Source organism: Archocentrus centrarchus, chromosome 3 (genome assembly GCF_007364275.1).
Source record: "Archocentrus centrarchus isolate MPI-CPG fArcCen1 chromosome 3, fArcCen1, whole genome shotgun sequence".
NCBI lineage: Eukaryota > Metazoa > Chordata > Actinopteri > Cichliformes > Cichlidae > Archocentrus > Archocentrus centrarchus.
This window is the reverse complement of record NC_044348.1, coordinates 13,003,396-13,017,139: the sequence shown is the minus strand read 5'-3', so window position 1 is coordinate 13,017,139 and position 13,744 is coordinate 13,003,396. Positions and strand designations below refer to the sequence as shown.

General features: G+C 41.8%; 1 protein-coding gene across 1 annotated transcript in view; it reads right to left on the bottom strand.

The window, feature by feature from the left end:
* Window positions 1-8,348: 8,348 nt before the first annotated feature.
* acsf3 (acyl-CoA synthetase family member 3) overlaps window positions 8,349-13,744 on the bottom strand; it is a 45,528-nt gene continuing 40,132 nt past the window's right edge. The window contains exon 10 of the mRNA XM_030724617.1: window positions 8,349-9,898. Within this exon, the coding sequence (XP_030580477.1) occupies window positions 9,784-9,898 (115 nt within the window). The 3' untranslated portion in view covers window positions 8,349-9,783. The remainder of the gene's footprint in view (window positions 9,899-13,744) is intronic.

Here is a 13,744-nt window from a genome sequence, read left to right as displayed (position 1 = left end):
TGCACTCTGCCCATCAGTCAGATTCTAGGCACCGATACCTGCTGGGAAAACCAATCTATGGCTGGATGAATGGAGGAGGAGAGGCAAGGCCAGATCAATGTACAGATATTGATAAATGCAGCCATGCAAGGAGACTATACTCCTTCTGAACTCATTCACTCGCTCTCTGAAAAGATTAGGAATTGAGATGAACTGCTGAGTAAGGTTTGTGGGTGTATTTGTGTGCGTAGATGACAAAAGAGACACTGTAGCATGCTGGCAGATACTACAGATAGAGCAGGGAGGGAGAGGAGAGAAGAAGGGAGTCGAGATACGCAGAAGAGACACAGATTACCACCAAAGAGCTCAGTAATGGTGTGAGGGTAGCACGTCAATAAAAAATACCTCCCATTACAGCACGGTGGACTGCTGCAGCAGCCTGTACAGCACGACACCTGCTGACTCTCTGATCTACCTCAAATTACAATGATGCTCTCACACTGCGCTTCTGTGAACTACAACACACACTGGCCGTATCTAACGCAAACAGGTACGCAGCACTGCTATGCATGGATACATGCATAAAATCCCACACGCGCCTGCAAAGATGAATTCATTTTCCGGCACGGTGCATAGGTTCAGCATCAGGGTTTGATCCCTTCTGACGACTCCCTGTTGGGGTCGGTATTTTTTTTAAGTCTCCCTCCCCTCCCTCTCTTCAAAGAGACGAGGCTTGACATCCAGGTGTTTTATAGTATTTGTGGCTCTGATCATCCATCAAGCCGATCGATCACTCTCCCAGCAGCTTTTATTAATGATCTTGTCAGCCAGCCCGCTCTCGGGTGCAGCCGCTTGTCCAGAATGATAGATCATTAGCTAGTCTGCCTGCTATTTATTCTCTCATGACCTTGTCTCTCTCCATTGTTGAGTGGGCCGAGTTATGAGCGCCAGAACATGATAATTCACTATTGATTCAGATTTTTTTTTTTTAAACAAAAAGTTTTTTTGAAAGCAGTGTTCAGCTGCAAAAGCAGAGAAGGGGTGAAGCAAGCTACCCATAAATATTCAAAATATCCTGCTAATATCCACATGCTAACATGCTACTGTTGAGTTTAGCATGTTGTTCTGATATTTGCTAACTGGGAACATGGAAAAGTACAAATAAGGTTGATGTTAACTAGGGTTGGATTTTCTTTTTTGGCCATTCTGTTATAGATTTGCTTTTGTGCTTGGGATCATTGTACTGTTGTATGATCTAATTTTAGCCAAGCTTTAGCTGTCAGACAGATGGTCTCACATTTGACTCTAGAATACTTTGCTGTACGGAGGAGTTCATGGTCAACTCAGTGACTGCAAGGTGCTCAGGTCCTGCGTCTTCAAAACAAGCCCAAATCATCTGTCTTCCACCACAGAGCCTGACAGCTGGTATGAGGTGTTTGTGCATATATGCTTTGTTTGGTTTTCTCCAAATGTGGCACTGTGCTTCATGGCCGAGCATCTCCACTTGTCCAAAGGACCTTGTTCCTGAAGTCTTGTGGTTTGTTCAGATGAAACTTTAGAAATCTAAGCCGTGCTGGTCGATTCAGTGAAGTGCAAGCTGCCCAGGTCCCGTGGCTGCAAAACAAGCCATACTTATGCAGTCATCTTCTACTGTAATGAACGTTTACATTTACCATGCTAACTGAGGGCTGTAGAGTCTGAGATGAAGCTCTTGGGATTTTTTTTTTTCAATTTCTCTGAGCTTTGCACCGTCTGACCTTGACGTGAATTTGCTGAGACGTCCACTCCTGGGAAGATTGGCAACTGTTTTCCATTTATGAATAAGCTTTCTCACTGTAGAATGATGGCCTTCAGATTGTTTGGAAATAGCCCGATTACCCTGCCCAGATGGGAGAGTGGCAACAGTTGCTTCTCTAAGATCATTGCTGAAGCCTTTCACCCTTGGGATTGTGTTAACCCACACCTAAATGCTCCAGACCTGCAGACTCCTCAAACTCCTGCTTTTATAGAGGTTCTTCCTCTTGCTGATGATCATTTAATCATGAACATGTGGATGATACTTACCCTCTTAATTGCCATGGAAGCTTTAAAGGTGTACTTAGTTTTTCAGAGGACTCTATTTAGCCCTGTGAGAAACCTTTTCACAGGGCTATACTCATCAATATAGTGCTCTGGAGATCTGACACTGTATGGCTGATGTTATGCTAGTTAAACTAGTTTTCTGGTTTTCTATTTTGTATTAATCTAACCAAAAGAGTGTGTGCTTGAAGGGAGCTGTGCACACCTGTCCAAATCTATAGACTATTATTGCTGGTTGGAGGTGGCCAGTTGGAAAATTAACATATGGCCCAACCCTTGGGGGAATGTCACCTTAAAAAAAAGCCTACTGGACAAATCCAAAGATTCTTCATCTGGAAACACTAAATTTGTGGATATAACTTAATGACAATCCATCTTGTGGAGGAACTGCCTGTTTCAGAGGAGGATATTTGTCAGGAAATCAGTCTCCCTGGTCCTTCACAAATGAAAGTCTATTAAATAGTTGTTGGGATAATTCAGTCAGTGACGTGATGGACCGACCATCAGACCGACACTGCCATCCCTGGAGCACAGAGGCTTGTGTGGCTGAAAACATGTGGTGGAATATCACAGTGAGACTAATATAATTAACAAAAAGTAACAAGGGTCAGAGAAGAGAAGAAAGGAAGTGACTATAATAGGATAAGAAAGAGGAAAAAAGGGCAACGGAGAAAAGGGCAAAGAGAAAACAGAGCGAGTCGGCAGGAGTTTCACAGGAACAAAGCCCAAGGCCGAGCCAGTGAGGTGTAAGTAGCTTCAGAATAAACATGAGCTCCATGTAAACAACAACCTGCCACTACAAGCATCGGATACGCACCCACACAGGCCTGGTGGGGTTTCTGGATTCACTGATGTGTGCTTGCATGTGTGTGTACTGAACACTTGGGTGTCCCTGGGGCTGAAAGCCTTGCCTGTCATCCTCCCATCACTCGTCTCTCTACCCACTTACATCCATAAGCCTGTCATGTTGATCAAGTAGCCGCAGGCCCAGAGCCTTTTGTGCTGTCAAAAGTGTGCACGTGAATGTTTGACTGATAATTATAATCTGATTTTCTGTCTGTGTCTGCAGTGTACAGAACAGAAGAGCAGCGAATAAAAAACTTTACATGAATTCAGAGGCTATTGTGTTTGTGTGACTCACTGCTTCAGTCTGACCTGTTTATTATGCAGTCAGAGCTGAAAGAGAAGAGGGAGGAACTTCTTTCTCCTCCAGATTTATTCATGATGGATGGGCTTTCATGTTCAGAGCAGCATGGCGGCGGAGACTTCTGTGGAGTCAGAGTGACAGAGGATATGCGTCAAAGTAGGATGCCATATGCACAATCCTCAAAGTACAGGGAGCACATACGGTGTTGACCAATGTGTAATTGCTGTGTTGCATCAGCAACAGGCAAATATTCATTGTTTAATGTAAAACCAGTGCTCAGATTCAAAGCATCACTGTAATTAATAAAGTTAAACTGTATATTTGCTGCCATTGACAATGACTTTGGAATAGTTTACTAACAGTATGTCCTGTTTGGACTGACATTAAAAATAAACTTCTCACATTACTTGCTTTTTTTTTGTTTGAATATGTTTTTGTTCAACATGGAGTGATTTTACTACAAGCAAACACTCTCTCTTCTCTCACACACAACACACACACACACACACACACAACACACACACACACACACACACCACAACACACACACACCACACACACACACACACACACCACACAAGAGTTCTTTATTCTATGCCTTTAGGCTCTAAACTCCAGTGGATGCATAAGAAGCAACTTGGGGTTCAGTATCTTGCCAAGGACACTTTGACATGTAGACTGAAGCAATGGCTCTCCCTCCTGAACCCACAGCTGCCCGTGATAGTTTTAAATTTTTGAAAATGTGCTTAAAGAAATATGCTACTGTTATATCTGGAACATTTTTATAATGGAGTCGTGGGCTGCTTAATCCACACAACTTCATGGTAACCCTTTTCCAGCTCTTTCCACTCGATATTCTGAGCTAACTGGCTACTAGCTTTTACTACATATTAAAAAGTACAGACATAGCCCGAGTTTGTCTTCTAATCTAATTTTTGGAAATTAACATACATCAGGCCCAGTTCCCAAAATATTAAATGTTTCTAATGGAGTGAAAGGGAAGGTTTACAAGATGTTAGTGAGACCTGCTATGATGTGTGGTTTGGAGATGGTGGCACTGACAAAAAGACAGGAGGTGGGTGGGCAGAGTTGAAGATGCTCAGATTTTCATTGGGAGTAACCAGAATGGACAAGATTAGAAATGAGTACATCAGAGGAACATCTCAGGATGAGCAGTTTGGAGACAAAGTTAGAAAGGCTGAGATGGTTTGGACATGTGCAGAGGAGGGGATAGTGGATGTACTGGACGAAGGATGTTGAAGATGGAGCTTGCTAGGCAGGAGGAAAAGAGGAAGACCGCAGAGATAATCTGGCTGTAGTGAAGAAGGACATGCAGAGGGTTGGTTGTGGCAGAGGAGGATACTAGGTATAGGCTGAGAGAGAGGCAGATGATCCACTGTGGCAACCTCTAAAGGGAGCAGCCAAAAGAAGAAGTATTTTCTAATGGATTGCAGTTGATTAAATAGGCAGTGTTGTGCTGGAGCTGCACTCAGTTTTGATAAAAACTTACTCAACACCTCTATAAATGAAAAGTAGTTTTCATTCCCTGTTGAAAGTTTCACGTCCTCAAAGTGAGAAGTTGAACCACTGGAGGAATAACTGGTGTTTAGTTGCCATTTTATGGCTTTAATTCTGAAAACACTTTGTCACTCTTAATTTGAAAATCTCCACATATATGACGCTTATTCATAAATGTACCTATGTTTTTTGTTCTGTTATGAAGACATAACTGACTGCTCAAAGGTTTCCATCCAAACCTGAGGTGAAGCTACACCCTGCCTGCCAGAGAAAATAATGACATACAAATACTTTTGTTACCATACTTAAGTAAGTATCTGTACTTTACTTAAGTATTTATTTTTCTGACTACTTTTACTTTTACTCCCTATATTTTTACACAAATATTTGTACTTTCTACTCACATTTTCATAACATGTTCATTACTTTAGGTTTAACACATTGAGGGAAGTTTTCACTTCACATCACTGAGAGACTTCAAACATCAAACTGATCTGAGCCTAAATGGGGGGGGGACAATGACAAGGACACTCCTACTGGTTGTATCCATTACTGGGGCTTATCACATACAAAGTGATAAAGAAGCAAAAACATATAATTATGCCTCATTTATAATGCTATACTCAGGGGCCAGAACCATCTTTCCTATTGTGAAACATCCTGCAAAACAAACTGAGGTATACTAACTTATACTAACTCAAAGGTCGCATGAAAATACTGCAGTTTAGTGCAGGATAAACAGGTTAGCCTTGCTGCACTGTGATGAAGTTACAGCAAAGCTCGGTGATGGACTGTGCCACATGGACTGGTGTTCATGGTCACAGGTTACATAAGTGCAGCAGAGACTAATTTGAATTTAAGATGATGATGCTTAGATTCATTCACTTAATTCCACCTTTACACCAACTGTATACTGTCTAGTATAAACAGCATACTGTCAGCGTAGGGGATGGAAATCAGCAAAGATAGCTTGTGAAATACATCTTTTTGATTTCACTTGTGTAAATCCACAAAGAGCAGTAAACCTCAGAGCAGCAGCAGCTGATCACAGCCTGCACACAAAGAAAATCTACTGAAGCTCACAATAGAAATTATTGTGAGTTGTGATTTTTTTTCCCCCACACTGAGCCACTACAATCAATCTTAGGGTTCCCCCACCTGCCAAATCCCACTTTATCCCCTGACTGCACTCATTTTTCTGTTTAGGTGTGTAGGCAAAGTAAAAAAACAAAAACAAAAAAAACTTGTATTCCCATGAACTAATATTATTTTATTATTTTATTAATATTGCATGAGGTTCAGTTAGTGTTGCACAAAATAGCAGGTAGAAATATCCCTCAAGGAGCTACTTTTGACTTTTCACAGCCTTACTTTTTTGCTTTTACTTGAGTAAAGAAGTTGAATCAGTACTTCAGCTTTTTCTGGAGTATTTTTAATATGAGTATTTGTACTTCTACTTAAGTAAAGAATGTCTGTACTTTTCGCCACCTCTGCTGCCTGCCTTCAATGTGGACCCATGCTGGTATATGCTTCTGAAAGGTTGGCACAGAAATGAATCTGTCATGGTCCGGGGTCCTTTGGACCCAGTGTGTTTTTTGTTTTGCTTCATTGTTGTCTGTTCTGTTTTGGGATTTCTTTTGGTTGTGAGGTTTAATTGTTATTTCTAGTCCCTGGTGTTTCTCTCTGTATTCTGTGTCAGGTCTGCATCTCTGTTCCATCGTCTTACTTCCTGTTTTATTTTGATAGTCGTCCAGTTCTGGTCTGTTGTGTTTAGTTTTGCTTCCCCTGGTCTGGTCAGTGTTATCAGCGTCACCTGTGTTCCCACCTGTTTCCTCTTCCCTCATCAGTCCTCTTGTGTATTTAAGTCCAGTGTTTTCAGTGCCTGCGTCGCGTTGTCGTCTACGTCTCCTGCTGTGTGTCCTGTTCTGCTTAAGTTCTGGTATTTTTTTGTATTGAGTTTTGCCACTAGCTCTTCCTAGTCCGGCCTTTGTTCAAGCACCAGTAAAAAAGTGGAATTACCTTTTACGTTTTGCCTGGCGTGTCCTGCTTTGGGGTTCCTCCTTCCTCTGCCACACAGACGTTCATGACAGTATCAATGATCAATCAGCTGAAATCTGACAGTGTACTGATTATAATAAGAAAAGTTATTGTGAACAGGAAGCTTACTCTGCAGGCAGGCAGGTCTACATAAAAGTGAAACTGTGACTAAAGAAAAGGACACAATCGGCATAACAAACTCTGTGTTAGTTTCTTTGTACCATCACCTTTGCCACAAACACTCTGTGTATCTCAAACACACAAACAGTCTCACGGTGTCCCCCATAACCCACCCTCCAGGACCCTGGGGCCCAATAGCAGCCATCTGCAGACACTCTTCCACCACGCTCCAGCAAACATAGCAGAGTGTGTTTGAAAAAATGTGTGTGCGTGTTTTGAGAGAGAGACAAAAAGGGAGATGGAGACAGTTCAAGGCACGAGTACTTCCACTGAGTTGAGTCCAGGGAATATTCCACCCCCCCCCCCCCGTGCCGCCAAGGTGAGCAGTGAAACCCGTCCTTGGTGCTCTCCTGAACACACACAGCTACAGTACGATGCCACTTATTACTTCACACCACACATACTCTTCAGTTTGAATTTGACCTGTGCTGCTTCGCTGCAGCCTCAGTGTGGCAGCCCCAGCCTTCTTGCCCGTGGCCCGGCCGACTCCCGGCTCTGGCGTGGGTGGTTGGGTGGGGTGGCCGTGGGGATTTGGGGGCACTGAAGCTGTCCTCTGGTGCTCTTGCAGCCCTGCCTGCTCATCCATCCTAGCCTGCCAGCCCACAGATCGATAGCTCTGCTCTCTTAATCAGGTCTCTGGTGACTGTGGGTGGACGAGTGTGTGTGTGTGTGTGTGTGTGTGTGTGTGCGTGTGTTTGTGTGGACAGGAGGTTGTATCAGCTGGGGGCTGCACTTGTATTTCTTTCTATCTTCAGTCCTCTAACTCTTCATTATGACTGTTTATCTTAACCATACTGCACTGCCTCTTTCCCCTCATTTATCACCATGTCCATATCACTCACTTCATGCCCTTTGCTGACTTCATTTTTTGCATATTAATTTCTTTCACCCACATTTTCCCAACGCTTGTTAAGAATCCATCTCTATGACAGTCCCGCCTCATATTTTTGTCTTCTCGCCCTCACTTTTCTTACATATCTTCACACTCTCTGTGCACACACTGGCAGCACGCCAGGGTTCATCCAAGAGGACTCTCACAGCCGAGTCGGTCCCAGCACCACTGCAATCTGTTGTGACTCGTGATGAAGACAGAAGAGGCGAAGTATTGGAGAAATGGAGATGAGAACGGATGAGAGGTGAGAAGAGCGAGCGGAGTGAGAGGGTTAGTCAGATGGAGTGCGGGGCATCAGCTGTGGTGTTGTGCCTTTCTAGAGAATCTGCCTTCAGCTCTCCTGCACCTGTGTAGCCCACAGCTGCATGTGCGCGTGTGCACACACACACCAACACACACACGCGCAGGGAAAACAAGTGTAACACTGGGAAAAAAGGCAAAAAACAAAATAACTCCAAAACAATTTTGTAATTTTAATTTTCCAAACTTTTTAATTTTCAGATGAAAACTGTCTGTTATTCTGAGTGCATCAGTGTGTTTATAAAACTAAATCAGCCCAACAGTGTTCATCATCTTTCTCCTAATCTACCACCGCACTGGCTTTCATTTTGTTTGGTGCAGGTTTAATTAACCATGATCTTTAATTCTGGTTACACCACTCTACCATAAAGCTGTCATTGTCATTCTCTGATCACACCATTTCCACCAATCAAACATCAGAGTATTCCAATGTGAGTACATTTGCCAACAGGCACTGCTGGGTATGAGCATTTTAGTGGAACAGTTGAAAATCCTGGTCATGATGCACGCAAACCAAAACTAGCTGTTCCCCTCTCATTAATGCAGATTGAAGAGCAGACTCCTCAGTTTTGCTGGGTGCAAAACACTTGAAAGTATTTTAAATTGTATTTTATTTATTTATTTCGTTGTTGCTGTCACATAAACATTTGCAATTGATTCACATTTTTTCAGCTGTAAAAAGCTCCTCCAAACACCTTTCCTTGTGGGAAGATAGTACCATTTGACAGCACACTTACAATTCAAGTGTTTTTAGTAGTGCAATTTGTTTCTAGTATAAGTGCTTAAGTAGAAGACAAATGATCTTTTTTTTGGTTCCTGAGGACAAGAGGCTCCCTCAAGTTCTAATGAAATCTCTTCGATGTAAACACTTAGGATTACCATGACCTGGATAAAGGCAAACCTACACAGACATACTATTTATAGTATACTTGCTTTTTAAAAAAGCTAGTATGGCTAATTTTTGGCATTTTCTTGGAAAATTAACTTGCAATAACTTGCAATAACTTGTAATAACGCAATTTCAGGCAACCTGTCTCCAAGAAATTGCGTTCTCACCTTGGACTGACTGAAATCACTCTCAGACTGGCAAAGGTCTGCAAATAGTCACTGTCTAGTTTATGAATACAGACAGGCCACCAACAGATTGCAATCAATCTGAGTAACTGCCAACTGCACACCGTTCAATCGCAAACAGATAGCAGACTGTGTCCATCTTATTGCCATTTTATCACCGTCTTGATGCACTGAAGTTGTTTTGAAAATGCTGTTGACTGCAAGTAGTTGGAGACCTGTCTCCCATCTTCAAAGCAAACATTTTAAGGGCCATGAGATCACAAGTTCATTGTGCACAATAAATTTGGTTGTACTGTGGGCTCCCACTGTTTCCCTAGTGTGATTGTAGCATTATACGTTCACCAATAAAACAATGCTTGGAATAACTGGTGTTCAGTGTATTACATTTACATATATAAATTACAGTTACAGTTGTGATTAAGTCTCTTCACAGGTTATTTCATGTTCCATGAGGTCTTTATCCACTTTTTTGCCTTCTCTCTATATAACTGTCTGTATTGACAGAAACAGTCAGGAAGTGATGCACACCTGCAGTTCTCTATCCAGGCACCTGGATGCTGGTGTGAAAGTTTTCCAGTCATGGAAAGAAGTGTCGCAGGAGGTCCTTCTTGTTGACCTTGCCCATCTGATTCCTTGGCATCGCCTCCACCAGCACCAGGCTTGCAGGTATGGTATAGGGCGCCATGTGCTCCCTGCAATAAACACCACTGTTAATACGAAATGTGCACGCGCACACGTCCGCAACAACAAAAAAAGAAAACAAAAACAGCAAACAATTGCAAAACAAAGGCTAGCCCTGTGGCGGAGTAGTCGAGATAAGGAAACGTCCTTCATACAATCTGCGGTTTCTTCTTCCTAATATCCCCAATTCGCCTTCCAGACACAGACAATCCCCCCTTCAAAAACAATATAATCACTATAAGATGATTTAAAAAAAAAGCAAATAATAAAAGGAAAAACAGAAGGCTATGATAATTAAAAGTGTTTTTATTTTTTCTGTTTTGAGTGCCTAGTTGTTACGTCAACTCTTGAAGCCTGGAGCTTTTTTATTATCTTCTAACCTAGTTTGTTTGTTTGTGCGTATGTATGTGCGTTCCTGTGTGCATTCCCGTTGTGCGTGCGTGCATAATGACTCATACGACTGCCATCAAACACTCCTTTCAGCAGATGTCTCCGTCTCTCTGACACAGTGAGTGAAGTGTGACTATACGCGCATACATACACGTCTCTGTAATGGGGGCTTGCTTGTGTCACCAATTTCTCCAGGGCATCGTGTTTGTGTGTGTCTGTGTGCACGGGTGTGCACACGCGTAAGCCTGAGCGTTCAAGGCAGTGTGGGCAGAGAGGGTGAGACAGAGATTCAGACTGACAGCTGAAGCCAGGGCACTGAAGAGTGAGCATCCATCTACTTGTTTATGTCTCATTTATCTCTTTCTCTCTCTCCCCTACACCCTGGCCTCAGCAGAGGGCTGTGTGCTGGTACTGCCTGTCTTCTGGGAGGACCCCTGGCTGGAAACACTGTGTGCACTTGCTTTGTGTGTGTGGGTGTGTGTGCGCACATGTGTTTGTTAACCTGAGTCACAGGCAGTGGTTGTAATCTACCATACTGGACCAGCAGGCGATAGCAGTAGGATCTAACATCCATACACCATATGGAGCTCACAGACCCCGACACACACACACACACACACACACGCACGCACGCACGCACGCACGCACGCACGCACGCACAAACACAGCACTCTAAAAGAATTCAGTGATGTAAATAGATGACACTGGTGGGTTGTAGAAAGTGTGGAGGAGAAAAACAGATGGTGGGAAAGTGAAGAAAAGGGTATAAAAGAGTGAGAGCAGATTTTTATGAAAACAGACTGGAGGAGATAAAAAAGGACTGTTGTGTCACTGCATTGTGGAGGGTGAATGTCACCAGAAACTGTATCCAGCAGACAGAATAAACTCTGCTGACATTAGGAAGGGAGGTGAAAAAAAACAAACAAACTGTTAGCTAGCAGGACAAAGTCCTCTGCCAACAATCATTTGTTTGCTTCCTCCACATCTTCTTCTTTTTCATCTCCCTCATTAGTCCATCTCTGGCCTCTCTTTCTCTCACATCCTTTTGCTATTGATCTGGGGACTTCAAGGCAGCCACTGGGGGTATGTGTGCTGAAATGCTCGGAGACCTGGAGAGTTTGAATTAGGAGCCTCCATTTGGTTACACGAGGTCAAATAAACTACATGTAATTAAACAAGTAGTTTAACTACAGTCATGGTAAAAAGAAAGTACATCCTCTTTCAATATATATCAAGACATAAAAAAATGATCCTCACTAGGTCTTGAAATTAGGTAACTACAATATCAGATGAACAACACATGACATATTACACCATGTCATTATTTATTTAAGAAACATAAAGTACATCCATGATTCAGTAGCTTGTAAAACCACGTTTAGCAGCAATAACTTGAAGCAATGTCTTTCTGTATGACTTAATCAGTCTCTCACATTGTTGTGGAGGAATTCTTGCCCACTCTTCTTTACAACATTGCTTCAGTTCATTGAGGTTTGTGGGCATTTGTTTATGCACAGCTCTCTCTTAATTCCCACCACAGCATTTCAATCAAGTTGAGGTCTGGACTTTGACTGGACCGTTGCAGCACATTGATTCGTTTCTTTTTCAACCATTCTGTTGTAGATTTGCTTTCCTTGGGATCATTGTGCTGCTGCAAGAATACTTTTAGTATACAGCGGAGTGGCTGGCTCAGTGCCATACTTGTTCAGTCTTTTTCTAATTGTGCTGTCATGAACTTTAGAACATTTAACATGCTAACTGAGGCCTGTAGCGTCTGAGATGTAGCTTTTGGGTTTTTGTTTTTTGCAGCTTCTCTGAGCATTGCAGGGTCTGATGTTGGGGTGAATTTGCTGGGACATCCACTCCTCAGAAAATTGTGGCACTGTAACATACAACTGAATGCTCCAAACCCGCAAACTGCCAAAACTTCAGCTTTTATAGCGGTGGTTAGACTTGCTGATGAGAGGTTAATCAAGTGCATTTAATTAGCAGCACCTGGCTGCTACCCTTTTAGTTCCAATGGAAACAGTAAGGGTGTATTTCGTTTTTGGGTTACCTTTTTTTTTTTTTTAACAAGTAATGACACGGTGTGATATGTCGTGTTATAGTTAGTCTGAGGTTGTATTTACCTGCCGAGGATCAGATTAGTTTTTATTATGTCCTGATATATAAAACCTTAGAATTCAGGAGGATTTACTTTCTTTTTACCATGACTGTTTTAAGGAGCTTGCTTGGAGTTCAGACATAATCATATTTACAAAGTAGTTTAATTACTTTTTTGCCTTTTTTGTGTATTTAAAGGGAGGATTTTTAAATTTTACCATTGATTTTCTACTGTAATTGCCCCCTTTTATAAGCCCCACCCACTGTTTGTTCATCTACTGCAAAGGCACTGCGATTAACTTTCTTTTTGCTACAATGTGACTTTTTTGCTTTAGATTTTGTATAATTTTGCTATTTGAATGACTTCTTAAAAGCAGCTTCATGAAACTAGATTACTTCATTGAGTAGTTTTATTCTAGTTCAACTACTTCTAGCATGAAGTAATAGTTTATTTGTGAAACCTTGGATTCAAACTAGTTTCCCCAACACTGAGTAGAGCTGACAAAGAACTGTGATGATTGTCCTTTTGAATCAGTTTAATAAGATTTAATAAAACAGGGTCCTTTAATAGTAATGGGATATGATGCTCTTTTTGGGGGGTTTGTTTTTGTGGATTCTGGATGATGGATTAGTTGTAAGTTATTCAGGTCACAGTCTCCACTGGTGGTATGAGCTTGGAGTCCCCCTGGGCTGCAAAGCACTTTCAAAGGTGGCAGGTGGTCCAGTGGTTAGTGGTGTTACATCCCTGTTTTGTCCAAAACAACACTTTGCCGTAAAAAAAAAAAAAAAAAAATCAAGGCCCCACTGTTTAAAGTATTTTTTTTTTTTTTTTTTTTTTTAGGAAACACTAGTTTAAAGCAATATGGCCATGTTAATTTTTTTGTAACTGGGGTTCTCTTTGTAATATTGCAGTGTCTTTATGTTACAATATAAGCACCTTGAGACTGAACCGTTACCGTGAACTGGTGCTATATATATATAAATAAAACAGAACATAATTTTTTTTTGCTCTACCAGACACCAAAACATTTCCCACTGATTTAAAATGATCTAAGAAAAACAGAAAAAGAATCACCCTGAATACCTCAGCCTTGACAAGTGCAAAGTAACCTGTACAATTGCAATATTCACAGTGCAACATCCATGTAACAGTAAAGTCTTCTTCTACCTGGATGTGCAGGTGTTTATCTGGTGCACTGGTGCAAAAGTAGAGGCAGGTTAAACTTTTCTGACAGTCCATCTATTTGGCTAAATAAAAAAACAGCATGCATTTTCATGCAGTGTTGATGTCAATATCAACATAGCCTTAGACAATGAAAAGCAGTGAGCTTTAAATCATGTGTCACAGAAGTGGCTCTCATTTT